Below are 26,611 nucleotides of genomic sequence, written 5' to 3'. Positions count from 1 at the left end.
TGGCTTTCAAACTGTTGAAGAGCTGGCCTGTCGCTGTTCATCTAGTGCACACGGTTCATTTTAACCCTTCGCGGCTCCTCTCCCCAGACAGCTTCCTTGTGAGATCCAAGAGAGAGGAGATCTCATTTGTTTCAGGGTATTGTCACATGTAGAACCACACACCAGCCCAGTATCAAACAACCCCCACTGATAAGTGTGAGCTGCAGAGGAAACTCTCGCAGTGGCTCCTGGGCTGAAGGCAACAACAGATGCCGGTGAAGAGGTGACTATCAAGTTAAACAGCTGTTTATTTAATAATAAAAAAATAAAGATGATCATTACTAGAAGAAGTGAGAGTGCTTATGAGGGGTGTGTGGAGGTTTTTCAGTGCACAGCCATCACTCCCCACCCCAAACCCCAGGTGGTAACAGCACATTGTGGGTACTCTCTCTGAGCTTCATAACATGTTTGGATGACCATTTTACATGGAAAGCCAGATGATGCATTCGAGGTCATTCAAGGAGTGGTGAAAAAGCCTAGATGCTAAGTCTAACATTGCAAAGCATCAACTCTGTGGGGTACACACACACACTGCTTAATTGGCACCTTTGCAACTTTGGTGAAGGGAGCGTTACTGCCTGTTTTCAGTTGCCTCTGTTTTTAATGAACGCACATATTACACATTTGTGCAATTACTAATAGGTTTCCTTTTTGTTGCTCAGTTTTCTTCAGGCATAATGCTGTGCTTCCTTCTGTTTGCTTGCTTACCTGAGACGGGGTTTCTGGTGTCTTGGCTGCCTTTGAACTCATAACCTTTCTATCTTAGCCTATAAAGTGCTGGGAATACAGTCCTGCATCACATGTGTGGCTGTGTCTTGTCATTTTGATTGCTATTTTAATCAGCCTGTTATTATAATGCACTGTTTCTCTCTTGCAAAGAAAAGTAGCTAAGCTGTCTGGCTTCACTTCAGTGGTCAGCAGGACAGCAATCTGAGCATAGCCAGTATAAAGAACATAGCTGAATGATACCCACAAAAAAGTGAGATGGGGTACCCCACACTGCCCTCAGATACCAGCTTCTGCCACCCAAATGCTAGGATCATAGCTGTCTGTAGCCATTATGCCTGACTCAAGACAGTAAAATTTACATTCTCTGTATTTTAGCAGAATTTAAGATATGGTGCTGGTATTCATGGCGATTGTGTGAGTCATGGGTTCTTTCTTCCTCCATTGGCCTTCAGAATGACCTGCCATAAGGGAAGGCCACCCACCCAGCTGCCCAAAGTTGCAGGGGAGGAAAATGGTTGGAGAGCACTGATGAGCCATGGGACACAAGCCAGTAAGCAGCCCCCCTCCACAGCCTCTGCATCAGCGCCTGCCTCCGGGTTCCATTCCTGCTTGAGTTCCTGTCCTGACTTCCTTCAGTAATGGACTACGATCTGCAAGCATAAGCTGAATAAATCCTTTCCTTTCCAACTTGCTTTTGGGTCATGGTGTTTCGTCGCGTCAATAGAAACCCTGACTAAGACCCTTACTGCACCACCTGCTCACCACCGTGGCTGGAACACAGCTGTAAACTTTTCACCCGGCCACCCTCCAATCCTCTCTGCCATGGCACCTCCTTCTGGAGTGGAAAGTTTCTTCTCCAAGTCTTCCAGCAGCAAGGCCAGCAGAGGAGAGAAGCCCTCCCAAGAGATGGACTTTGATCCTTCATGTCAGAGGCCAGAGCGTCTTTGTACAAGGCCAGTTGTTATTTATAGCACCCTCTCACTTCCCTCTGGGAATCCAGTTCTAAGCAATGAAGGTCTTATTCCACTGGGGTAAAAAAAAAAAAAATAGCAGCATTCAGACATGACTGGGTTCTCTGTTTGTTTGAGATGTGAAATTTTGCGTGTAAATTTAAACAGTGTTTGCTGGAACATTCATTACCTGAGCAAACAGAGGCCACCTCCTGGTGTTACCATGCTGGAGAAAGATGGTGGGTTCTTTAGTAAGAAAAGTGTCAACACCACAGACATGAAAATTCAGAATGAAGGAGTTAAGGTTTGTTTTTGTTTTTCATCTCAAACACCTTTTGTTTGCTCATAACTCCCATGGGTTGCTCTGTGTTTCTGATGGGAGGCAGAATCCATGAGTGATGAGTTCAGGCATTCCTGTCTGCCCTTGGGATAGGCTGGGTGGTCCAAGTGTAGCTTTCTTTGTGCTTCAGTCAGCAGGACATTGGGATCATGGCCCTCTGCTGTAGAAGAGTGAGAAAGTCTCAAGCTCATGAAGGAAGAGGCATGCTAGTCTCTTCAGTGTTCTCATCTGTACCCAGTGATGCCAGGAAAGTGTGCCCAGAACAGACTGAAAACAGCGGCTCACTTGAGTTTCCTCTTGTTCCAGGCCAGAGTTGAGGTCTCGGCAGGGATCAGTATAAAGAAAGGGAGCTTGCTGGCTGGCTAACCACTGATGCCAAAACTGGAACAGCTCTCCGGGAGGGCTCGTAAGGTGCCTCCTCACACCATCCTGCCCTACTCTGTGATAGAGATTGCAGAAAAGAATCCCACAGTGACCTCCAAAAGGGTTGGAGTCTTTAACCTGGATTTCAGGAATCTTCCCAGCATTCCTTGACTGATCAGTGCCACCCACTGTGACTCAAATCAATAGAACTTGTCCTTTATGTAGACCACCTGCGTCCCTATCAGAGTCCAGAGCAGCGCTTCTCAACCTTCCCAATGCTGCAACCTTTTAACACAGTTCCTCATGTTGTGGTGACTCCCCAACCATAAAATTGTTTCTATCGCTACTTCATAACTGTAAGTTTGCTACTGCTATAAATCATAATGTAAATGTCTCTGCTTTTCCATGGCTTTAGGCAACCCCTGTAAAAGGGTCGTTCAACCCCTGGCCAAATCCAAGTAAAAATCCTAGGCGTGGAGTCCATGTATTTCTCTGTTACACACCATGACACATATGTGGTCACAGGTCATTACTGTGGGTCTGGAACATCCTATGTGACATGCATGGGAGAGCCTTGGGACTGTCCACCTGATTTTCTGTGGCCCTTCCCCATAGATCTTTTTGCTGTAAAAAGTCAATCACCAGGACAACCAAGCCTATGGGGCACTGATAGTTCATAGGCCAAGAGGGTGGTCCTGGGGACCCTAACACAGGGGCATGCATCTTCTGCTATTTCCTAGAACCCTTTGCTCTCTGTAGGCTAAATAATGTTCAGCTAAATTCAGCCAGTAGAAGGCAATTGAGAGATACTGGACAGGGAGAAACAAACAAAAAGACAGACTGGACTTGTTCTGACCTCAAACTTATAATGACTGAGTCTCAGTCACCCACCAGACAGACCCATGGGACTCTAGTTCCTGCCACATAACCTCTTCTCCCGCCATATGTCGACACCAACTACACAGTTTCTAATTATGGGGTTGACTCACCTCTACTGTTTTCCCTCCTGTCTCTTCTATCACCTGTATAAACAATTCCTCTGTGTCAGGTTCTCTCTTTAAAAATACCTAAAGTGGCTTTTCTTTCCCTAATTTTAGCCACATGCTGTAAACGTCTTCTTCATACCAAACAAAAGGCCTTCATATGTGAAGGACGCCATGCTATCCTCAAAGACCCCAGGGTCTTGTCACATAGACGACTTCTATACACATCATTTGCCAGTGCAGATCAAGGTTCATTCTATGACTAGACACTGTTGTTCTGACTCCTCTGCCACAGGATCATGAGGCAATGCTCTAAAAGTCTATGGGCTTCAGCCATATGCTAGGCTTGGTGCCTCTGACACTGGGCTGCTGACTGTCTGTTGAGCATAGGAAATCCATCACATTTATAACATTACTAGCTATTCCTAGATTGGCGGTGGAACTGCATTAAACTAATGTGTGTGCACACCCAGTGAGTTTTGGCCAAATATATTACTACAGTGCTGGTTGTGAGGTGACAAGCACATCTTGAACGTATAGCTCAACTGAAGGGTTGACGTCTATGTAATTTGATATAAAATGTGCAAACATGGCCACCCTTGCCCAATTCCCACAGGAGTCTACCAGAGCACCTCTTCTTCTAGCATGCAACAGAGACAGAGGAACTCTGCGTAGATATCTGCAGCAGTCTCTCTCTAGCTAGTGTCCCTGTTGTCCAATGGGACACCAGTCAGGGAAGTGGCCTTACAACAGGAACACTGTTGTCAGACATGCTCCAGCAGGGCAGCTGATCCACGGAAGCCATGACCAGGACTGCAAACAGGGAATAATCTTCTAGCAAGTGGAGAAGGATGAGAGACGTGTGCTTCTGGCTTGAGGCACAGAGTAGGAAGTTCAGGGACTGGAGCAAGGTGTGACAAGGAGTGGGGGCTGAAGAAGATATGACCTGAGAGCACAAAAGAGGCAGAGCTCAAGGGCAGAGCAGGCTCCAGATCATATGGGGATCTTTTCCAGTTGATGACTAGAGTTTGCTTTGAAAGCAAACTTAATTAGCCACGGAGATGATTTGGGCAAAGAAGCCGAATCCAGATTAGAACCCTTCAGTGTTTGCTGTGACTGCACTGTGGAGAAAGAATTGAAAGGGCTAAAGGGATACGTTCAAAACTAGTTAAAAGATAGGATAGGAGATACCTGATGAAGAATTGGATCTAAGGCTCGGGGTGAGGGTTGTCTGGAGTTTGCAGCAATACTCGAGACACTGACATTCACTGAGACAGGGAATTGTATGATATGCCACCTCTTCGGAGAGGTTGGTATCCCATCATGGAGAATGAGTGCGGGCAGCCAGTAGAGTATGTGAAGAGAAGGTGACAGGCTGCTAGCTAGGTGGGGTCTACATCTCTGGAAAAGACCATGGCTAGGCACCTAGGTTTGGGAGGTGCCAGGAGATACACGAAGTAAAGCCATCAGAGTATCTGGGCTAATCAAAGGGAAGCACATTGCACTAGAGGGAATAGCGCAGGGTGCAGTGTCCCAGAGACCACAGAAAAGACCTTCTAGAACAGAGTGGGCAAGAGTATTCAGTGGCTCAAAAGATGGGAAACTCAGTCTTCTTCTTTGGCTTGAAAACAGACAATTGGAAACAGTGTTCTCATCTCAATGTGGCTTCTAGTCTCCAAAACCTGGCTGTAAATTGGGGCCTCAATGTGAAACCACTGAGAGTTGATTAGACCTTTAAGAGGTGGTTAGGCCTTTAAGAGAGATCACTGTAGCTCCCTGGGACTAGGCTAGTTACTATGAGAGCAGTTCTCTATAAAGTGAGGTTGCCCTCATATTTTCTCTTTTCCAATTGTGCCTAATTTTCCTCCTGCTTTCTGCCTCAAGAAGACACAGTATGAGGTAGACAGTGCCCTTCTGCTCAGCCTACTGCACCTTGCAGTATACTCAATAAACTTATCCCCTGTCCCCACCCCAAAAGATGAGAAAGCACAAGATCTTTGCAGAAAAGCTAAGAAGATGGCAATGCCATGGGTTGGGGCTTCTCAGTCTTCAGAACCATAAGCTAAATAGAACATTTTTTTCCTTTATAAATATGCTGATTTCAGGTATTTTGTTACAGCAACAAAATGTACTAAGACACATGCCTTTGCTTTGGTAGTTTCAATATAATCATGGAAGTAAAACCCAGAAGTCAGAGGCTTGGTGACAGAGGGGAGGAGAGAGAATTAAAAAAAAATGACTAGAAGGACATGAATTGAGGGAAGGCTTTTTAAAATGTTAAAGGGACTCAACTTGAAGTTGTGTCAATGCTGACAGGAAGCAGCTGTGAGGGAGCCGGAGCTTGAAGCCACAGAAGGAAGAGAGGATAAGAGGCACAGCAAAGCCCTTGAGAAAGTGACATAAAACAAGGCAAACGTTTGCTTTGGACAAGGAGGCAGGACAACTTTTCCATTTAAAGGGTAAGAAAAAGAGAAAACTTGGTAAAATGTCTGACAAGTCCACAGATATGGGATAGAGAGATGGGGTGGGGAGAATATGAATCTAACTGATAACATCACTTGTTCCCTCCCCCATTTGAAATTGGAAGGTCAGGTGTCAGGGTCAGTCATCTGAAGACAATGAAGGCACCTAGAAGGATCTATGGTTGAAATCAGTAGGACTTAAACATGTGACAATGCCAAAACAAAAATAGGCAAAGTCTGGGGAGGAAAACTGCCTTTCGGTTCTCTGTAAGTCTTGAAGATACTTTGGCTTTGAATGGGACAACACAAAGTGTTTCTAACTTGTATAGCACTCTTGAGGATATCTACTCATCTGTACGGGAATTGGACATCAGTGTGGCTGTCTTTCAGGAAGTCCTGTGGTCTGGCTGGGGCAGGGGCTGGGGCTTGGGCTGGGGCTCTGCGGGTAACTCAAGGAGGCAGTTTACTTTGCACAAGAGGGACTCCTTGTTCTTGCTTTATGCATGGTCACAACTGTCTGTGCGATCTGTCTGTGGAAAAGCAGATCCTCCCTTCTGCCAGCTCACCAGCCATCTGCACAGCAAAGCATTTCTCCACAGGGAAAAAAAAATGACCCTTTAGCCCATATGACCTACCAGGAGGTCAGGGGAGAGGCTGGTTAACACCACAGTGCCATTTGCCAGTTACTAGTAGCAGCCAGAGGAGGGAAAAGGCTGACTCTGGGGGTGGGAATGATGAGGGGATGCCCACATGGGAACTTGGGAGCAGAGGGGCTATGGAGGCAGGAAGGGGCACATTACAAGAATATCAGAGCTAGATGGCAGAAGTACATGGAAAGTCCTAGAAACAGTTCTGCCCCCTTCACCAGAAAGGGGAGGAGAAATCCTCTGGAATGGGGAGGAGGGTAGGAGCTGTTAGGAAGTTATTTAAGAGCCAACCTTCTGGTCACTTTGCCTGAGTCCTTTTTGAGGAAGCACACAGAGGCACACAGTGAGCCTACCCGGGTACCCTCTCAGGAGCACAAGCAGGTAAGAACCCCTCGGAGCAGCACGGAGCAGCCCTACCCTAAGCTGTGGCTGTCCCTGTGCACCTACATTCTGAATCTCTATAGGGCTGGGGAGGTGCCAGAGGCAACCTCTCCCTCCAGTTCCAGCCCTTCACCTCTTTAAGGGGGACCTTCTTTGAACTCTACCAAACTATAATGGGAGCATGGCTGGGCTGGCGTAGAAGAGTCTTAAATGACGACAGGAGTGTGGTTGCTTCTCCAAGGGCAGGTCCCCTTTCCTAAGGGAATGCAACTGTGGAGCAAAGACTAAGATCGAAGGCCATCTGAGAATGCCCACCTGACTAGAAGACAGCAGGCTGGGTTGCCCCATCATGTTTACTCTTTCCCCTATCTCAACACAGGGACTAAACTCCAATTCTTTTCCCTTCCCTGCATCTACCAAGGACAACTCCCCCACCTTCACTCACCCAGTGGCCTTCACTTCCTTTCCTGACCAGCACCTGGAATGTTCCAGTTCTCTGTTTTGCTTGCTCTCAACCAGAAGGCTGTCTGGCTGTCCAGCACTGCTCCCTACATCCTCATGCTGGCCTCATAGTGACCAGTCAGTTGGACTTTGCTATTTGACACCAGAAGACTGAGATGTCTTGTCTTCTCTATCATTAAACCTTTTTCTATGCAGGGCGTTGTGGCTCATGCCTTTAATCCCAGCATTAGGGAGGAAGACACAGGCAGATCTCTGTGAGTTCAAGGCCAGCCTAAATTACAAAGTGAGTCCAGGACAGTCAAGGCTACACAAGGAAACTCTGTCTCGAAAAACCAAAAACAAACAACAACAAACCAACCTTTTTCTTTTAACTCTTCCCCTGCCTCAGCTAACATGAGATTATCTATAAATACCCCACAACGTCTAAGGATCCCCCCTCCCATTTTGTTCTTTCAAGAGCCCCTTTCTCCTCCTAGGACCCAATACCTTACCAAATGGTCTTGTACTCAGTCTTGCTTCCACTGGCCCACACATTTCTAGAACAGTCTAATCAAGTTGATTCGTTAAATGGCAACACTTCATCTTGCAAGGGTGTGCTTGGTTTTTGCAAACAGCCAGGTTGCCAGGAGTCACCGCATGTTGAGCCAGGTGAAGAGAGCTCAGAAACAAAGTGCCCCTTCATTTTGGCCAGCTGGTCAACAAGTCCGTATTGGGCCCTGAAGGTAAGGTGTGTAGCTTTTAGACTGGCTGGTTGCCTGCACAAACTCTGTGGGAAGAGGAAACAAGCCAGCCAGACCAAGTTGAAGCACAGTCTACTCACAATTGAACTGGACGTGACCACGGCCTCCACTCCACACACTCAAACAGATTTATGTATGACTCTTGTTGGCCTCACCCCTAACCCTGTACTGTAAGCTCTCTGGAAACAGATGCTGTTTTCATTTCTTCTGTACCTACCTAAGTACTAAGATCAGAGCCCAGCCCATAAAAAGTTCTCAGTAAATAGTGACCAAATTAAATGGCTGGTGTGACAGCTTTAAGGGACCACCCTAATCTGGGTATGTTTTCATGAGTTTAATCCTCACCATGATTTAGGTGGGCAGCGCTCCATGAGATGAGTAGGCACATGTACCTCTAAACAGGCTTTAGGGTGTTGAGGGAAGGAAAATTCTGCTGCCTGAAATCTTTAAAGATTTTTTCTTTTTGCTTCAAGCAAACATTCTTTCCTCTACTTTCTATGCATTCTGACAACCAGGAAGTCTCCTTGAGACCCTCAGGAAACACACTCTGTCACTGGGCTAATCCTCACTGCACCTCTCAGTTTTCACTCGGGTGTGACTTACATGTTGCTTGGGGGCTGCCACACAGGGTTGCATCTCTGTGCCCACTTCAGTGTCCTGGCCACATGTAGGCACTCATCTCACAGTCCTTTCCCCTCTCTTCTCCCTCCCTGTAGGATCCAGTAGAGCGGAGAATGTCGGATGCTCCAGCAACCACGTTTGGGGGGAGGCGAGCTGTCCCACCCAACAACTCTAATGCAGCAGAAGTTGACCTCCCGACCACGGAGCTGCAGGGCCTGGTGCCCAGGGGTGTCAACCTGCAAGGTAAGAGCAGCACATCGCTGTGTCTAGTAAATCTGGGCCCCCTTTCCTATGAAGGATCTATGTGGAAACCCTCTTCCACTACAAAATAAGCCTCCTCCCAGGCTCTGGTGTCCACCCTCAGCCTCTGGTGTCAAGAAAGTCTCCAAAACCCTCTCAAGCTACAAAAACACTAGAGAGCCTGACCTCATCTTGACACAGAGAATTCACTTTCTCTTTCTACTTCCCAGCTGTTCCTTCTACAGAACGTGGTATTGGATTCCCTCGGGGCCTCTTTCACCCTTAACATGCTGCACTTTGGAGAACGTTCTCTAGCTGGAAGATTCTACTTCTAAAATATTATGGCTGCGTCTGATTGTCTGGCTTTCAGCTGCTTCTTTCTCTCTCCTCCATCCGTGGCTGTGAATCTTAGAGCTGGGGAGAGGTGCCAGATTCTGACAGTAATAGAGATGGAAGCTCTATAGGTGTCTCCTGAGCAGCCTGGGGTTGGGGGCATGGGGGGAGGTGGGGGAGCAGGCAAGGCAAGCTGCTTCCTCTGCCTCATCCTGAGGGACCTGCTCTGGGTGCAGCGGCCACCAGCTGACCTCCTCTCGGCCCTGTCAGCTGTGACAAGGCCCAGGTGGCAGCACTGGCTTGGTGATGCAGAAGTCATTCCCTTGGGGAAAGTGATTAGCAGGGACATTCAGACTCTTGTCCCTGAGTCGCATCTAGCTGGCAGTACACTGTGGAATATTGTTTATGCACCAAAACCCAGTTTTGCTCCTATGAGTTCTCAGTGCTGTATTTCATGGGGGGGGGGCATAAACATCTACTTGCTGAGGTGGGTACAGACAGTCAAGAGTGGCTGTTAGTACCCAAGAACTAGCTCTCCCAGCTAAGTGCTACATTCTAAACCCTGACATTAATGGCACAGAACTGGGGTATAGAACCACCCAGCCTCAGTTTCCTTTATTGTAGGTTAGGAAACAGGCCTACAACAATCAGTTGAAATTTCTCTATGTCTTTGCTGCCCAGACTAGACACCTCTTTTTTATTTTAAAGAATGCAAATAAAATTGGAAAGCCTGCAGACATCAGGATATCCCATGGGTCACCTTGGGGTATTTAGTTTTCTTGTAAAATTCCCCTCTGGCAGAGAAGACACTATGCTCTGGGAAGGAGTGCCCTGGCTCTGAAATACGTCAACCATAGGAAAATAAAGAGGAAGGTCTCAGGCACCCACACCAGGACTAAAGAGGGGACACAGGAACCTCCATTCATCTGGTAAAGGATACAAAGAATTGCCCATCTCAGAGGCAGAAAACTCAGCTTCCTTCCCCACGCCCAGCCAATGAAAAAAATCTAAGTCCTGCCAATGAAAAATCTAGGTTCTCAAGCCTTAGTTTTCCCACAACAAAATAGAAGCAATGCCTCCTTGTGCAGGGTGTTCCTAAGGACTGGATAAATATTGTCCGTGATAGCATCTGAGCACGCACACTTTACCAATGACGGTTGGTTGGCTGGACATCACTGATGGCGAACCTAAAGAAATTGTAAATTTGAGCCAAACACTGCCAACGACACATAAAAATCACCAGAGCTCCCCATATATAGAACTGGCTTTTTGTGAATCTTCTTTTGGAAGCAGAGATGGGGAATAACTCACCTATTTTGAAAAGGCAGTGTTTATTTATTTAGCAGTCACGTGTCCGTAGCCCGCATGGCACGTGAGTTGTTCCCAAGCAGGCCTTAACAGGAAGGTGAGGGGCCAGAGACTGCAAACTGATCTGAATGGGTGAAAACAGTCAGTCACTCACAATCTGAGTGGCCTACCATGCCTAATCACTATATCTCATTAATAACGTATTTCCGTATGTGTCTGTTCAGGGTATTTTCGCTGCGTGCTGTGAGGACAGAGCCTCTGAACCAATAATCACAGCAGGGTAGTCTCAAGAGAGCTGGACAGGAAAAAAACAGAACAGAAAAAACAAAGCAGCAGACATACTGTCTGAACCAGACGATTATTCTGCAGGGTTCGAATTTCTATTTATTTGTCTAAAAAGCACAGAATGGGTTTGGCACTAAATATATCAAGCCCTTTTCATTCCACGAATCACAGATGAACGCCAGGGAAAGCAGGCTTTTGCACTGGTTCCTGTAGTCTCCATGCAGTTCACCCAGTGGCCACTAGTAGGCCCCGGGAGCACTTACATCTCTACTTAGGATCCTCTGACTCAGGATCACAGAAACTTAAGACCAATTCTTTATCAATGGTAACTTTTTTTTTCTTTGAAAACTGCCCCTGTAAAAGTAACTGAGCAGATCAGAGAAGCAAGGAGAGGAAAAGAAATAAAATGTTAGGCTTTTCATTTTAATTAGCTCCATTGCCTTGAATGCTGTTAGTGGCAATTATTCGTTAATATACAGAATATATCCACCTATCCACGAGGTGGCTGATGTGTGTAATAGCCTTTCACCATGGCTGGGTATACTTGCTAAAGAACTGTATTATCTCAGTGAAGCATGCCACATGCCCAACAACTTGAAAGGCTAAAGTTAAGGATTATTTCAAGGCCAGCCTGGGGACCACAGCAAGGACTCTTCTAAAGGTTAAAAAAAAAAAAAAGAGAGAGAGAGAGAATAAACCCTTCATAAACTTACAAAACTTCTCCAAATACATACTACAAGATTTAAGAAAAATTGAAATATCTGAGATTATAACGGAACCTCAGATGTAGGGCCAAGCTGTAGACAGGCGTGATGTCATCACATACTTTTAGAGACCCTTAGCGTGCCCCTGTGTGTCCCATACTAGGAAAATTACTGTGCGCACCTGCTCATATTACTAAAGTTGATATAGGTGTGTGTGTGTGTGTGTGTGTGTGTGTGTGTGTGTGTGTGTGTGTGTGTGTACTGTGGATGTACATGAAGGCCAGTGGCTAATGTCGGCTTTTGGCTGTTTTCATTAATTACTTTTTACCTTATGTATTGGGGCTGGGTCTCTTATTTAAACCTAGCTCATCAGTTTAGCTACTTTAGCTAGCCAGCTTTCTCTAGTGATTCCCTGATTCCACCTCTGAAGTAAGGATGAGAAACCAAATTCTGATCCTCATCTTTATGTGGCAAGTGCTTTTACCAGATGAACCATCTTTCCAACCCACACTGGCATCCATTTTTTCAAAAACTGTTGGACATATTCAAGTTGGTGTTTCTGAAACATGTCTCCATGCCCTTCCAGGTCTCAGGTTATGTGTAACTAGAAATGTAATGCTACGTAATGCCACTTCATCCTCCTGGCCTGTGGGGCTCTGTTACAAGTAGAGCAGCCATTTGTAGCAGTAATTGGGCTATTTCCCTGGCGAGTCCACTGTGTTGGAGTCAAGCAAGGAAGCAGGGATGGCCTGATGAGCATTCTAGTGGAGGCAGACCGAGCAGTTTTTAGGCTAGTGGAGTCCAGGTGTTTTTCTGAAAATGTCTTCCCTCCTACCATTCTTTGTCAGAACTAAACCAACCTCTTACTCAATAATCGACTTCTCCTTGGTGCCAAGGAGACGCTCTGGATTTGGGGTAATTGAAAGAATGATAGATGCATTTGGTGTATCATGAAGAAATGAAATTGTTAAGTGAAGCTCATCACTAACCCAGTTTAAAAAAAAACTGTATTCACTGCTATTTACATGTCGGGAGCTGTCCTAAGGTCTGTTTGATGACAAAAAGAGGAAGTCAATCTCTGACTGCAGGTGGCTTTCATTCTAAAACAACAAACAAAAACAAAACAACCAAGCAATAATTACTGCAATTCAGTCTAATAAATACTTTAATTGAAATTACAAACAAACAAACAAAAACAAAGACATCTCAGCTGGTTTTTGTAAGATGACAAAGAATGTTCCAGACATGCTAGGCATAACAGTAAAGGGTTTTTTCCATATATTTTTATGTTCCGTTTATTTTTTAATATTTTATTAATTTATTCATATTACATCTCAATTGTTATCCCATCCCTTGTATCCTCCCATTCCTCCTTCCCTCCTGTTTTCTCCCTATTCCCCTCCCCTATGACTATGACAGTAAAGGTTTTTAATCCTAGTACTTGGGAGATGGTGGTAGAAAGATAAGCAATTTAAAATCATTCTGTGCCACACGATGAGTTCAACGCTAGTCTGGGTGAATAGGGGATGCTCTCTTTTTCTCAGTAAAGCAAAAAAAAAAAAAAAAAAAGAATAAAAGCAAGATACAGGCCAAATATGGTAGTGCAAGCTTGTAATCCCTGTGCATGGGAGGCTAGGGTCGTGATTTTCTGATCAGTCTGTACTACATGCGAATGAATGATGTAAACCACTTGTCAAACGAAGAAGCTGAAGTTGTGGCATAGAGAGATGACTTCCTACATAAGAGAGCCTGATGCACAAAGATGAGGACAAGATCCTAGTGCCCGTGTAACTGATTAGGCGTCTTACACACTCCTCTGACTCCAGGTCTCGAGGTGAGAGGAGACAGGAAGATGGCTGAGTTTGTCTATTTCCAATCTGAGAAGGATCCTGCCTTAAGGAAACATATATAAATTGCTTGGAGATAGCACCCTAAATCCTCTTCTCGCCTTCAAATATGTTCATCGCTGTGCACACCACTCCACATCCAGTCCCACAACCACACACCCCACCTGGCGTGGCCGAGAATAGAGAAATCTCTTTTAAAAGATGGAGGAAGAAAGAGTCAAGAGAACATGGAAGATAATTTTCAGAAGTGGTGAGAATTGGCTATAGGACAACGAAAAGATATTCTTAAGAACTTGGGAGGGATCACATTACAATAAGCGTGAAGACCCTACTTTCCTTCTATCCCACAGAACACAGGAGGCTCGCTGTGGACTCTTAATAGATTTATATTTTATAAGACTTATTCTCATACTGAAGAGAAAAATTGAGAGAAGGAAATATCTCAGGGCAGAGGAGAGGTAGACCAGAAGGTGTTTAGCCCAGGAGAAGGTGCGAGTCCCGTTTCTCTTGTTCTAGGATTTCTGAAGCAGTTTCGGCTATAGGACATTTTAGTAGCAACAGATTAAATAATAGCTGCTGAAGAAAAAAAAAGTCTTTAATTGTTCTAATTATACTTTCTCTTCCTGAGTGGTCAAAAGATGTGTGAGAAAAAGGCTTCCTGTGCCTCTTTCCACCATAAACAGACCTACGTCTTCATACATATAGCATTAATGCCTATAGCTTAGTAATAATGTTACCAAAGATTGCAGGGAGAGCTCAGCTCACCAGGGAATTCCTAGAATATGAACCTAAACATTTAACTTATTTCAAGATTCCATCTGTGACAGGTATAATCATTCTCAGAAGAATATTTTTGCAACCCAGGGAGAAGATAATCCACTTTTTTTCATATTAGGGGAGTGAGTAGGAGGACAAGGAGGCAGCTGACTCTAGAGGAGAGACGTTCTTTCTTTAACAGCCCATTTTCCGATGTGTTTGGAATTAGACTAAATTGTGTTAGGTAGACTTTTTGAAAGCTGTCACTTTGAAAGGGCAAGCTGCCAAGTCCCTAGCCATAATATAACTTAAAAAAAAAAAGAAGAAGAAGAAGAAGAAGAAGAAGTGGCTTCCCAGTGAGCTGTTCCATTTAGCTAGGAGCTGGGCTTGGATGGGGAGATATGAATAAATTTCCTCATTCTGGTGAATGAGACCTGAACAATGAAAAAGCTCTTTCTATCTAAGTTATGTCTCGTTAGGCCAGTAAACAAAGTACAATCTATCCACCAGTTTCACAGATGTTTTCTGATTACCATGCACGTGGGGAGGGGCATCAATAGGCAAATGGGCACTAGAATGCCTTCCGTGGTCCTTGCTAGAATCATGCACTGTAAGAAGCTAATTTTGTTCCTGGCTTGCTTTGTGGGCCACTATCCATGATCAACCAGAGAAACGCTATTTATTTGGTGACACTTAGAAATCTCACCTCCTTCCCTAAGACTAACTCTCAGTACTGTGATTTGGATGGAGTTTGTCCCTGAAGGTTCATATGCTAAAACTTGGTCTCAGTGTGGTGAACTGAGAGGCAGAGCCAAGTGGAGGGTCCTTATGTCACTGGGAGGGTGGGTGCTCCTTTGGAAGAGATTAATATCCTCCTTATGCTACCCTGAGCTAGTTTTCATGAAAGTGAGTTTTTATAAAAACATAGAGCCTGACCATAAATGACTCTCTATGGTCCTGGCCATGAGATCTCTTTTTCTCTTGTCAAGGTTTTTGCCTTTATGATGTCAAGTGCCACAAACAAGGTGGCATTGCTCAGGCCCCTCACCAGAGGCAGAATGTGTGGTTTGAACTGGTGTCATTCAACCACTCCATCTCTCTTCTCTCCTTGCCTTTATCTCTTCTCTCCCTTCCCCCTTTCTCCTCTCTCTTCTTCCTTTCATCTCTTCTCTTTCCTTTCTTCCTTCTTCTCTTTCTCCTTCTCATAAGTGTCTCCTTTATAAAAACTCATCCTCAGATATTTCTTACAGTAATGAGAAAGATTAAAAGGCCTAGTGTTTTAATTAGAAGGTTACTCTGAAGAGATGCCAACATGGCTGTCATTTACTGTTTCCACCTGGATTTACCTTTCTATGCATCTTACACATTGGACTGCATTTTGAACATGATTGCTTTAAACCTTTTACCTATCAGAGTAGCATTTAATCTTCTGCCCCTCAGCCAAATTTCATTTTTATGTCTCCACACCTCCCCCACCCCAGTTTCTTTTTTTAAATGAAATGCTTTTCTTAGTTTAGATTGTTTGAAGAAGGAATCTTAAGAGATTAGTGAGGACTTTTTATTTAAATTTGACCTGGTTTCCCCTCACTTAGAATGCAGCATTTTTTTTTTTAAGTTTTTCCTTTTCTTCCCAAAGGCACTGACTTACTAGGGTGATATTTAATAAAATAAATAAATAAAAGATAGTTGGGGAAATGTGGGGTTTTTTAAATTCCATGCTTAAAATTAAATACCCTCAAAAGTAGTGCAATAGGTCAAATACAGATATAAATACATACACATGCACATATGTGAATATAAATTTAGATTATTAAGTGGGTGCTATGGATATGAATTCAGGTCCTTATGCTTGCGTAGCAAGTACGATGTACCCATCTCTTAGGCTTTACTATTATTTTCAAAACAAACTGTATGTGTTTATTTTCACTAAGGAAAAAAATCCACTGCAAACCATAGAGTGTGTGTGTGTGTGTGTGTGTGTGTGTGTCTGTCTGTCTGTCTGTCTGTCTGTCTGTTTGTCTTAGGATCGATGTATTCAAATTTCACTAACACCTTTACTTACCCTTGGTTCCAAATAGCATGAAGACCTAGTGGTCTTATTCCAATAGGAAGCAAAAGTTCTCATACAGAGGCCTTGAACTCTGTCACCTCCAATCCTCTTCTCCAGCAATATGTGCAGCCCTTAAAATTGCTTGTCTTGAGAATAAAATGCCTGATAAATGATATTTAAAGAACTATTATGTTTTCTCCCATAGTTAATGAAATGATTCCTTTTAAAATGAAAATAAAATTCAAGACCCAAATGTTTAGGTGTGAGACTCATTTAAGTCAAAAGCAGCATGCCTTCTGGGACATTTATCACATACTTTCCCCAGGCATGAGTGCTGACAGGATAACCAAGGTACAGTGTTCTTCTCAAGGAGCACCCAGTCCTGTGGGTAGCATCACCTGTATAAATCTAAAATAAAGCTGTTCATGGTGGTCTACACTGTAAGTGCCTCTTAAAAATCTATTTTATTTGGCCACTCCAGCCAGCCTATCACCTTCTGGCTCCTTATGTGATCACTCACATTCTTGCCTGAGCCACCCTCCTCTCTATGCACTCATCTCCACCCACCAGCCCTGGTCAGCATTACCTGTCAACTTGACACAGCCTGGAATCACCTGAAAAGGGAGTCTCAATTGTATTTATGTTTACCAAATTGCCCCCAGGTATGTCTGTAAGGCTGACCTTGATTGTCTTACTGAGGGATTGAGGCCCAGTCCATTGTAGGAGTGCCATTTCCTGAGCAAGAGGTCCTGGGCTATGCAAGAAAGCTGGTGAGCTTGTGGGCAAGCCAGAAAATAACTCCATGCTCTGTGCCTCAAGTTCCTACCCCAATGTCCTCAGTGGTGACTATGACCTAAAAGTGTAAGCTGAATAAACCCTTTCCTCCCCTAGGTGGCTTTTACTCAAAGTGTGTTACCACAGCAACAGAGATGAAGTAGAACCCCATCTTAGCCTCCTCCTTTGGTCACTGCTTATACCATGCTTTCTCCAGAAAAACACCCTTCTTCTCCCTTAACATGAATTAGGGGTTCTCCCACACCTCTGCTCAGAACCCTAAACTTCTCCTGTTATTTATGCTCCTTTGGGCATTTACCACTACGTGTTTACTTAGCTTGCAGGTTATGAGGCAATCATCTAATCAATTCTTGTACTCCTGCCTTGGGTGACAACACAAAATAGCACATTGTGAAAATCTGGCTTAGCAAAAGGTAAACATACTGAATACACATGTGAGGTCCAAAATTATTTTACAAGTGTGGAACAATGAACTGACTCTACCAGTAGAAATGTATTATGAATTCATGCAAGGCCTTAAAAATGGAACCACGAAGAAAAAAGTCAGCTGCATAAGTAAATATAGCCAAATAGCTACACAGGTGAAAGATCTGTGGGCGTCTGGGCAGAACTGCAATACGCTATTGATAGAAATGACACAGACTGTGTTTTAGAAGGTTTTGCTTCAGGAAATGCTTAATGTAAATCTGAAGTAAGATATCACTGTCCAATGATGCCCAAGATGAAGAAACAAAAATATACTTTTTATTTTTACAAGATGTAGTGGCCTCATTGTTGTTTATTGGAAAAACTACAGCCAGAATGATGCATTTTAGTCAAGGGAGAATGCTTCCTGGGAGAAACTGACAAAATGAACTCTACTATGAAACAGGGTTTGTAAAATTCTGGAAATGACTCCTTGAAGAAGGTAAAAGTTGAGATGGTTTAACTCTCTGGCTGTCAGGGTGGTGTCCAAACTTTTGAGAATTAGGGCAACAGAGACTTGTTCTGGATCCATGTGGAAGTCAGAACCAGGATGTGGGGTCAGACTATCCACAGGGGAGCAGATGTCAGGCCATCTTGACAACAGTAGAGTTGTCAAGAGTGGACTGGATGCCCCATGAGGCACTGAGTGCCCTATTCACAGACCTAACTCCATGCATGGGGATGGCTCAGCCATACCTAGAAGGTCTACCAAGTGGTCCAGAGGTGCCTTTGCCTCTGAGATCAGTGAAGGTGTGATATTGAGGGCATCGCTTTCACTGTTGTACATGAATGGAGACCTGATGAAACCATTTTGAGACTTTGGGTTTTAAATGATGTTGGTGATGATTTAAAGGCACTATGCTAAGAAAGAGGACCAAAAGAGTTGATTTATAAAGTCACTCATTTTGGTGAGGATTTTACACCTTGGTGTGTGTGTGTGTGTGTGTGTGTGTGTGTGTGTGTGTGTGTGAGAGAGAGAGACAGAGAGAGAGACAGAGAGAGAGAGAGAGAGAGACTGAGACACTGAAAGACAGAAAGAGGTAGGTATATGTGTTTATATGTGTGCTCATGTATGTGCATACACACTAGTGTATGTGCATGTCGGGGTCAGAGGTCAACATGAAGCCTCCTCTTGAACAATGAACCACCTTAGTTTTGGAGTCAGGGTCTCTCATGGGACCTGGAACTAGACTTGCCAGCCAGCAAAGCTCATGGATCGGCCTTCCTCCATAGTTGGTTATTCTCAGCTCTTTCTTCAGTTGCTTTAACATTGAACTTGTGGCTTTAGAAAAGCCATAGGAGTTAGAAGAAAAGGCAGACGGAAGAGAGAGGCTCTAAAAGTACACATCTGCACCTCCAGTTTAAAGGGAAAGCACACTTCACGGGCTCCTGATGTTGGTTGACAAGTCTTTGAGATGAGGCAAAAACAAAGTGCCTTGCACTTCGCCTGCCTAATGGCACAGTCAGAGGAACCCATAAAGTGTCCCACCCACCATATGGACCAGATTCATCAGAGTTCATGGTCTATGAGCAACTGCAGGTTCATGGTCCCGTTCTGTGCCAGGTACAGTGCCAGACCCACCCACTATAATTATAATCTTCATAGACACTTTTCAGGTAGCAGTCTCCTCATTTGAAAGGGGAAGACAACTCAGATCTAGAAGGAAAATGATCTTAATATACAAGGAATCTTGATACTTGAATTTCAACTCAGTTTTACCCAAACTTTGACACTATCAAGAGTGTTTCAGGGACTGTCGAACTTAAGAGTTTGAGGGAATCTTAATGTGCCCAACTTCTTTTTTTTTTTTTTTTCTATAAGGGAAAATTGGGCTTAGGGGACAGGAAGTCCTATCTAGAGTTCTTGTGAGAAGCAAGGGGGTTTGGGGAGTTCTGCAAGAATTCAAGCTCAGCAGTTGTGCTTTGTGAATGCAGCGTGTCTCTAGCCATAAGAGGAAAGCATGCATCACGTAGCCAGGCAGCTTGGAAAAGTGAGGCCATTCTACCTGACTCAACTCTCCCTTCATGGAACTGCAAACATATGTACACACACCAGTTCCCCTAATAGGTCTCCTAAATCATGCTGTAGACCTTCCTGTACGTGATCATGTGCATGAGAGAATGAAGAAAGGCAAGAGGGAGCTCACCTAGTGTGAGGGGCTAGTGTGTGTCGGACTATCTGCAAGCTCCTTGCACTCATGGGATCTCATGTCACCATCGTATATGGGTGATGGTGCCGCCTAACATGTGACTCTGTAAAATAAGTGAATATATGTGGTATACACAGAACTACAGGAGCAGCAAACATAGTTGACATGTAATACTCCTGACTCCAAAAGACAGGACAAACTTGGAAATTTTGGCACCAAAAAGACAAGAGTCTGACACCTAGATGGCTCATTTAGAGCCAAGGAAGTGTGAGTCTGATTCTGCCTATGCCAGTGAATATGGTCACATGTTGCCACACAGAAAGGCCACCTTCCTTTCTAGAGCACTGTCCCCCTCCCCTTCCCTGCCTTTGAGGAATCAGATCTACTTTTAGTATTACAGTAGGAGGACATTTGACCCTTCCTGGGGTAGGAGGAGATGTTTGGATTAATGGCTAGCTTTGTCCCTTTGAGGCTCTGTCAGACTTGATCCCTCCTTTTGGAAAGAAGGGGGAAATTGAAGTGGCAGTGTCACACAGGGATAGTCACAGTGGGAAGAGCCTGACTTATCAAAACCCAGCATGAGACGGAGTGTCTGAAGACTTGAACTCTGACCCTGGCTTCTCTGTGTCTAGATCTATAAACCAGGCACCTTTCTTTCCCAAAGAGAGTATCCTGTGCTCTGATATGGGCTGTCAGGTGGGCAGAGGTTTAAAAGGAATCTGCCTCCCCCCCCCAAAAAAGAGGCTGATTCTTGAATCTGCTGCCCCCTCCCTTCCCTTGCAGCTTCAGCCAGCAGATTTTCTTCTAGAAAAATAGGCTTCATTATTGAGTGTGTGTTTAGGTCAAACATATTTCATGGTTTCCCTACTTTGCTTTCTGCATGGACAGACTACCTGAATGTCACAGCTGTTCACGTGTTCAAGGAGAGATGGGACAGCAACAAGATTGATCATCACACAGACAAATACGACAACAGCAATTTGATTGTCCGCAGAGGGCAGCCTTTCTATGTCCAGATTGACTTCAATCGTTCATATGACCCCAAGAGGGACCTCTTCAGAGTGGAATACGTTATTGGTGAGTGCTGCCTGCTCTAACCATGACACTGCAGACAGAGGGTGGGCATTGATACAATTATATGCTTCCTGGCACTGCATTTAAGACTAGTTGAAGGAGTGGTTCAATTGACCAAGCATCAAAAACATTTAAATGTAGCATAGAGGCATGTTTAGTTAAAAAAAAATGCATTTAACTGAGTGTTTTCTTTTTATCAAATGGCATTCCACAGTTGTGGCTTGACCTTACAGTGATTTGGCTGGTTTCATGGGCTGGGAGCATTTGCAAACCGTAGCAGCTGATCTCCACATCTGGGATCCCAAAGTGAGTTTTGTAGGACCGCAGTCGCTGATGGTCCATGAGAAAAGGATGGAGCAGTAAAATTCCCTGGCCACTTCTACCCTACTCTCAAGGACCGAGAGTGTGCATTCCCACGTTCTGGGAAGTATAATTTCACTTTAATTGGCCCTTGATTCTCCAATTAATTTGGTCTTGCGTCCCTTTTACAAAGCCATTATTATTTGACATATAAAGTAAACATCTATGAATATTGAAGAAATACAGGCAAGAGTGGCTGAAAGTAAGGAAATATGTCTATATAATATATAATATGTCACAAGAGCTGAAGGAGAAAACCAGGAAATCATATTGATAGTGGCTGAAATAAACATGATAAAAATCAGATGGCTTTTCCAGAAAGAGGATTGTCCTGCAAACAGCAGCTTAAGTGGGAAAGAGTCTAAAACTTCAGTTATAATCAGAAATAAAGCAGAAATGCCTGCTGTTACCATTTGTTTATTAAACAGCCAAATGAAATTATTGCTGTATGGTTTTTAAAAAGAAACACTGAAAAAGGGTTATCTTCTATAAACAATGGGGAATAAAAGGTAAAACTATAGATTTTTTGATGGAGTTAGGAGTGTACATTTAGAAAACATAACAGAGGCAAAGGAGGTAAGACACAGTATTAGAACATCCTAAGATGGCTAGAAAGAGATGAATATTTAAAAATAATGGTGTTTACCTCTCCAGCATTAAGCCCCTAAAAATAAGAACTGTTTCCTATATAATGGTACCTTCAATTTTGTAAGATCAAACTAAATCTTAAAAATATAAGATACAAATCTATATATGTGGTATAAATACCACTAGAAATCAACGAAAAGCATGCATACATATACACATATATGTATATAAATGTGTGTGTGTATATATATATATATATATATATATATATATATATATATATATATATGTAATTTTTTGAGACAAGGTTTCTCCATGTAGCCTTGGACTCATTTTGTAGACCAGGCTAGCTTTGAACCTACAGAAATCTGCCTGCCTGTGCTTCCCGGAGTTCTGGGATTTAGAGGCATGTGCCACCACGCCCAGCCCAAATATATTCTTAAATGAGAAGTGTCAGTGTGTTACTTATTGTCCTTCAAGATGCTGGTCAAAAGTTTCAACATCCCAGTTAACCTGAAGCACGAGCCGGGTGGCCAGCTATGCAGCATGGTGGCCACAGCTCACAGTGATGAGCTGAACAAAGCGAATGTAGCAGCATTTCTGTTTTGAGTTGGTGTTTTCAGATAGGTTTGTACTATGTAGTCTTAGTAAAGTTTATTTAGGTTGCTCTTGGGGTTAACATGTGTGAAAGAATACAGGGGTCAGTGAGGGGCAGAAGGTAGGATTAAATAGCAAAGCAACAGAAACCTCAGTGGACCCCAAGGTGTATAGCTAGATTAGGTTCCTCAAAGTTGTTTCATTACAAGGAAGGGTGTGAGCTCTTTGTCCCTGTGCCTGGACTGGTCCTTGGTTCTTGATTGTCCTTAGGGAAGAACTGTAATCTTGACACAGGTTTCCTGTGTTGACCAGCAAGGCTCTAAGAGTGGGTCAGCGATGGAGAGCTGTCAGCCCTTATGGAAACAGAGAGGTCTGGGCAGCATGCCACAGTATCTACTGTGATGAGAACTGAAGTCTTCAAACAAACAACAGCAAATTTTGAGTTTATTTCTTCAGTAGAAAGGGAGAAAACACATAGCTCATCTTACTTATAAGGTAAAACCTATATATAGTCAAAGTAACATGTATTTTAAATCTTACTTAACTTCTTTATATTTTTAGTATTAAATGATGTTCTCTTGCGGCCCTTCTGAGAATTATTGCATCAGTGTATTCTCTGACTGCAAATGTATTATCAATATAAGGAAAAGAAAGTGAAAGAATTCAACTTTCTACCATTTGGTAGTGTAGAAATCACCCACCTGTGAAGGAGACAATTCAAGAACCAGGCTTGGGAGATTTGTCTCCTGTCCCTTTTCTGATTCCTGTCATTCAGAATGTTACAGGGACACTGCAGGTAAGACAGGCATAGGCTGGAATTTCTCCAGCCCTGGAGCGAAGGTTTAGCAGGCAAAGGCACTTGCTGTCAAGCCTGATGAGCCAAGTTAGCTATTCTGTGGAATAGTGAGTTAGCTGCTCAGTGGACTAGTGAGTTAGCTACTCAGTGGAAGGAGACAAATGGCTCCCACAAGCTGCCATCTCCACACACAAATGCACGTGAAAATCCTTAGATTACTAAGCGATGACAAAGGCAGAAGAAATGGCTCAGAGTGTTGCTCCTGCAGAGTGCCTGGATTCCATTCCAGCTCCTATGTCAGTTGACTGACAACCACCTGTAACTCCATCTCCATGGAATCTGACACCATTTTCTGACCTCTACACACACCTGCACTCACATTCACATAGACACACAAGTGCACTCAGTTGAAACTCAAGTTAATGTTTAAAAAATTGAGGGTTATGCATAATCAAATGTATCTGCAATATCAGTTGAGCTATTCATTTAAAAAACGCATATCTACTACTTGCAGAGAGTTGTTACTATGTTAAAATTACACACACACACACACACACACACACACACACACACACACACACACACATCTTCCAGGCAAAAGTCAGTATTGTTTATTGTGGCTGTTTCTCTGGGGCGTTTGTCTGCAGTGAAACGTACTGTGGAGCATCCCTTTATAGTTGTCCTTAGAACCTAGCTTATGGGTCATATTTAGGAGTTATTCTACATATTTAGGAGTTATTCTACGTTCTAACTTCCTTCCTTCTTTCCTTCCTTTCTTCCCTCTGGTCTCTTTTTCCATCTCCTCCTCCTTTCCTCCTTACTCTCTTCCTTATTTAAAAACACATTTAATGTTTAACTGATTCCTTTTAAAATATTTAAGCAAGATGGTCCCCAATGAACTTATGCCCACTGGGTTTTCTAAGGAGAAGGTGCCCAGAAACGTTCTCAGGAGAGTTGGGGCTTTGCCTCTGCCAGGTTTGCAAGCTTGTGTTTGACAACTGGAGTCATTAGCTGTGGGCAGACAGCTGCAGCACTAGGTGGGAGGTGTTAATGAATTTGAAGAGGTGGGTGTGGTGCGCTCTCTCTCTCTCTCTCTCTCTCTCTCTCTCTCTCTCTCTCTCTCTCTCTCTCTCTCTCTCTCTCTCTCTCTCTCTCTCTCTCTCTCTCTCTCTCTCTCTCTCCACCTCAGTCTGCAGCGATGACAAACTATGAAAGCTGGAACAGGTGCTAATTGTGGCCTTGCTAACCTGTGGCTGCAGCTGGGACTTGAGAGCAGCTGGTGGCGTTAATTTGCTGTTATTTTAACACACTCCCCCCATTCTCCATATCTAGCTGAGAGAGGAAAAGTCATCCTTTTCAAAAAACACTACTATTATTAACACATTAATTGTACAAACTAATAGGTTCTGTTGCGACATTGCCACACAGTATATACTGTGGCATAGTCACCCTTTCTCTTCTATCCTATTCCCCAGTAGTCCCTTTTCTACTTTTAAGCCACTTTTTTTCTTTTTTTTTTCTTTCCATATATTACAGAACATGACACTCATCTTTCTCTGTGTGGCTCATTTTTAACATGGTGTCCTTTAGCCCCACAGGTTTTCCTGCCTGTTACCTGATTCCATTTATCTTCAGAATAATGTATGAATAGTGTATGCATGTGTGTGCATGTGTGTGTGTGTGTGTGTATGTGTGTGTGTAATATTTTCTTTTGTGTGTGTGTGTGTAATATTTTCCTATCCAGTCTTCTGTGACAGACATCCTGGTCTAATTTTATATCTGGGCTGGAGTAAATGGTGATGCAGTGCACATTGGTCTGCAAATTTTCCTATGGTGCCATTCCTTCAGGTATGTTTCCAGGAGTGGGATAGCCAGGTCATAAACCTAGTCTTAGTTTTTTTCTTTGTAGAACCTGCATACATTTTCTATAAGGTTATATTAATCTGTACCCACCAGTAGCTGTACAGTCATTTCCCTTTCCCACACCCTGTCCAGTATCCACTGTTGTTTTTCTTTGGTTTTGTTTTAATGATAAGTATCTGGGCTGAGATGAGAAAGTTACTCCAAGGAAAGAACCCATAGTTGCCTTCTTCATCAATTCTCTCCACACAGGAGAGGACACTTACGAGGCCTGCTGAAGTAATGCATTGATCCATAAGCAACACTCTCTTTCCTGGGTTCAGTCCCAGGGTCTCCAGAGAGCTGAGAGCAGGACTTCAGAACTTCTCTTGACCTTTTACAATGGCCACTACAGCCCCATGCTTCTTACTTTCAGTTACAGTTGAAAGAAGAGGAGGAAAAAGACACTAGCAAGACCAGAGCCTCTTATCAGAAAAAAACCAAGCAGTTCCCAGAAGCTCCCAAGAAAGCATGCGTGCCTCACTTGCTCATTTCTGGGTGAGCAAACCTGGTTGCATTAGTCACTCTTGCATCGCTGCCACCCAAACACCCAAGAACATACTTAAAGGAGTGAAATTGTCTTCTGACCCATGATTCAGAGATTTTGTTCAGACTCTTTGTCTCTGATGACTTTGAACCCATGATGGAACAGAATGTATGTAGGATGTGGCAGTTCAATTCACCTATTGTAGACAGCAACTGGAGAGACAAGAAGGGTCTGGGGACCAGGTGTTACCTTTGAAGATAGATCTCTCTATTCTCTACTCTCTCCAGCTAGAACCCACATCTTCAACTTTGCAGAACCTCCCAAAACAGTACTACCACCTAGAGACCAAATAATCAATACATAAGCCTGTGGGGACATTACAGATTCAAGGCATAACACCAGGTACCTTAGAGGAGGTGGCACGGAAGGCTAAGAATGGGTGTGATGTAGGCTAGATTCCCCTCCATCTCTGTCAGCCTGTGAACACACAGGGACAGCCCTTCATGACAGTGCCACTAAAGTAAGTCATTTGTGATTACAGCCATCGAGTGCCCAAGCATTTCCAGGCCTAGGTCAAGTGTACATAGTCTATATATCTTTAGTCTTACAATGCATCACAATATTGTAACCAACACTTCAGTGTCTCTATTTCTCTCACTTCCTGAGTAGCATTTACTGAAAGTCATCAGAGTATCAGGGTCCGAGATGGGAATAACATAGAGAAGTCTTATTCATGACGGTTTGCTCCAGCACACAGCATGTGGTTGTGGAGCATCAAGACTGGAGGAGAGATGCTCAGAGGACAGAGGATGAGAGCCTGGATGAGGGCAGCCACCGCAGAAGCAAAGGAAGAATGAAATTCAAGAAATGTTGAGGAGGCAAATTGTATAAGATGGATGTGAGGTAAGGGAAAGAATGAGTCAAGTGTAACCCCCATGTTCTTTTTGGCTGTGATGACAGAGAAACAGGAGAGAAACCTGAGTATGGGAAGCAATGACAATGGCAATGCTTCCCGTTGGTGACTCACTGGCATGGGATACTTCAGCACAGGGTATTGTAAATTCCCCACCTAGTCTTCCCTGCACCTTTCTGCACATTGCACTATGACCACCCCTTTTCAGATGGCATCAAGATTGAAATCACTACACAAGCATGGCCCA

At 43.8% G+C, this 26,611-nt stretch overlaps 1 protein-coding gene across 1 annotated transcript in view; it reads left to right on the top strand.

The window, feature by feature from the left end:
- Positions 1 to 8,830: 8,830 nt before the first annotated feature.
- F13a1 (coagulation factor XIII A chain) overlaps positions 8,831 to 26,611 on the top strand; it is a 159,731-nt gene continuing 141,950 nt past the window's right edge. The window contains exons 1-2 of the mRNA XM_051170126.1: positions 8,831 to 8,960; positions 20,539 to 20,727. Of these exons, the coding sequence (XP_051026083.1) occupies positions 8,831 to 8,960; positions 20,539 to 20,727 (319 nt within the window). The remainder of the gene's footprint in view (positions 8,961 to 20,538; positions 20,728 to 26,611) is intronic.

The sequence above is a fragment of the Acomys russatus genome, chromosome 3 (genome assembly GCF_903995435.1).
Source record: "Acomys russatus chromosome 3, mAcoRus1.1, whole genome shotgun sequence".
Taxonomy (NCBI): domain Eukaryota; kingdom Metazoa; phylum Chordata; class Mammalia; order Rodentia; family Muridae; genus Acomys; species Acomys russatus.
Note: the sequence above shows the minus strand (reverse complement) of the source record. Positions and strands in the feature narration are given on the sequence as shown.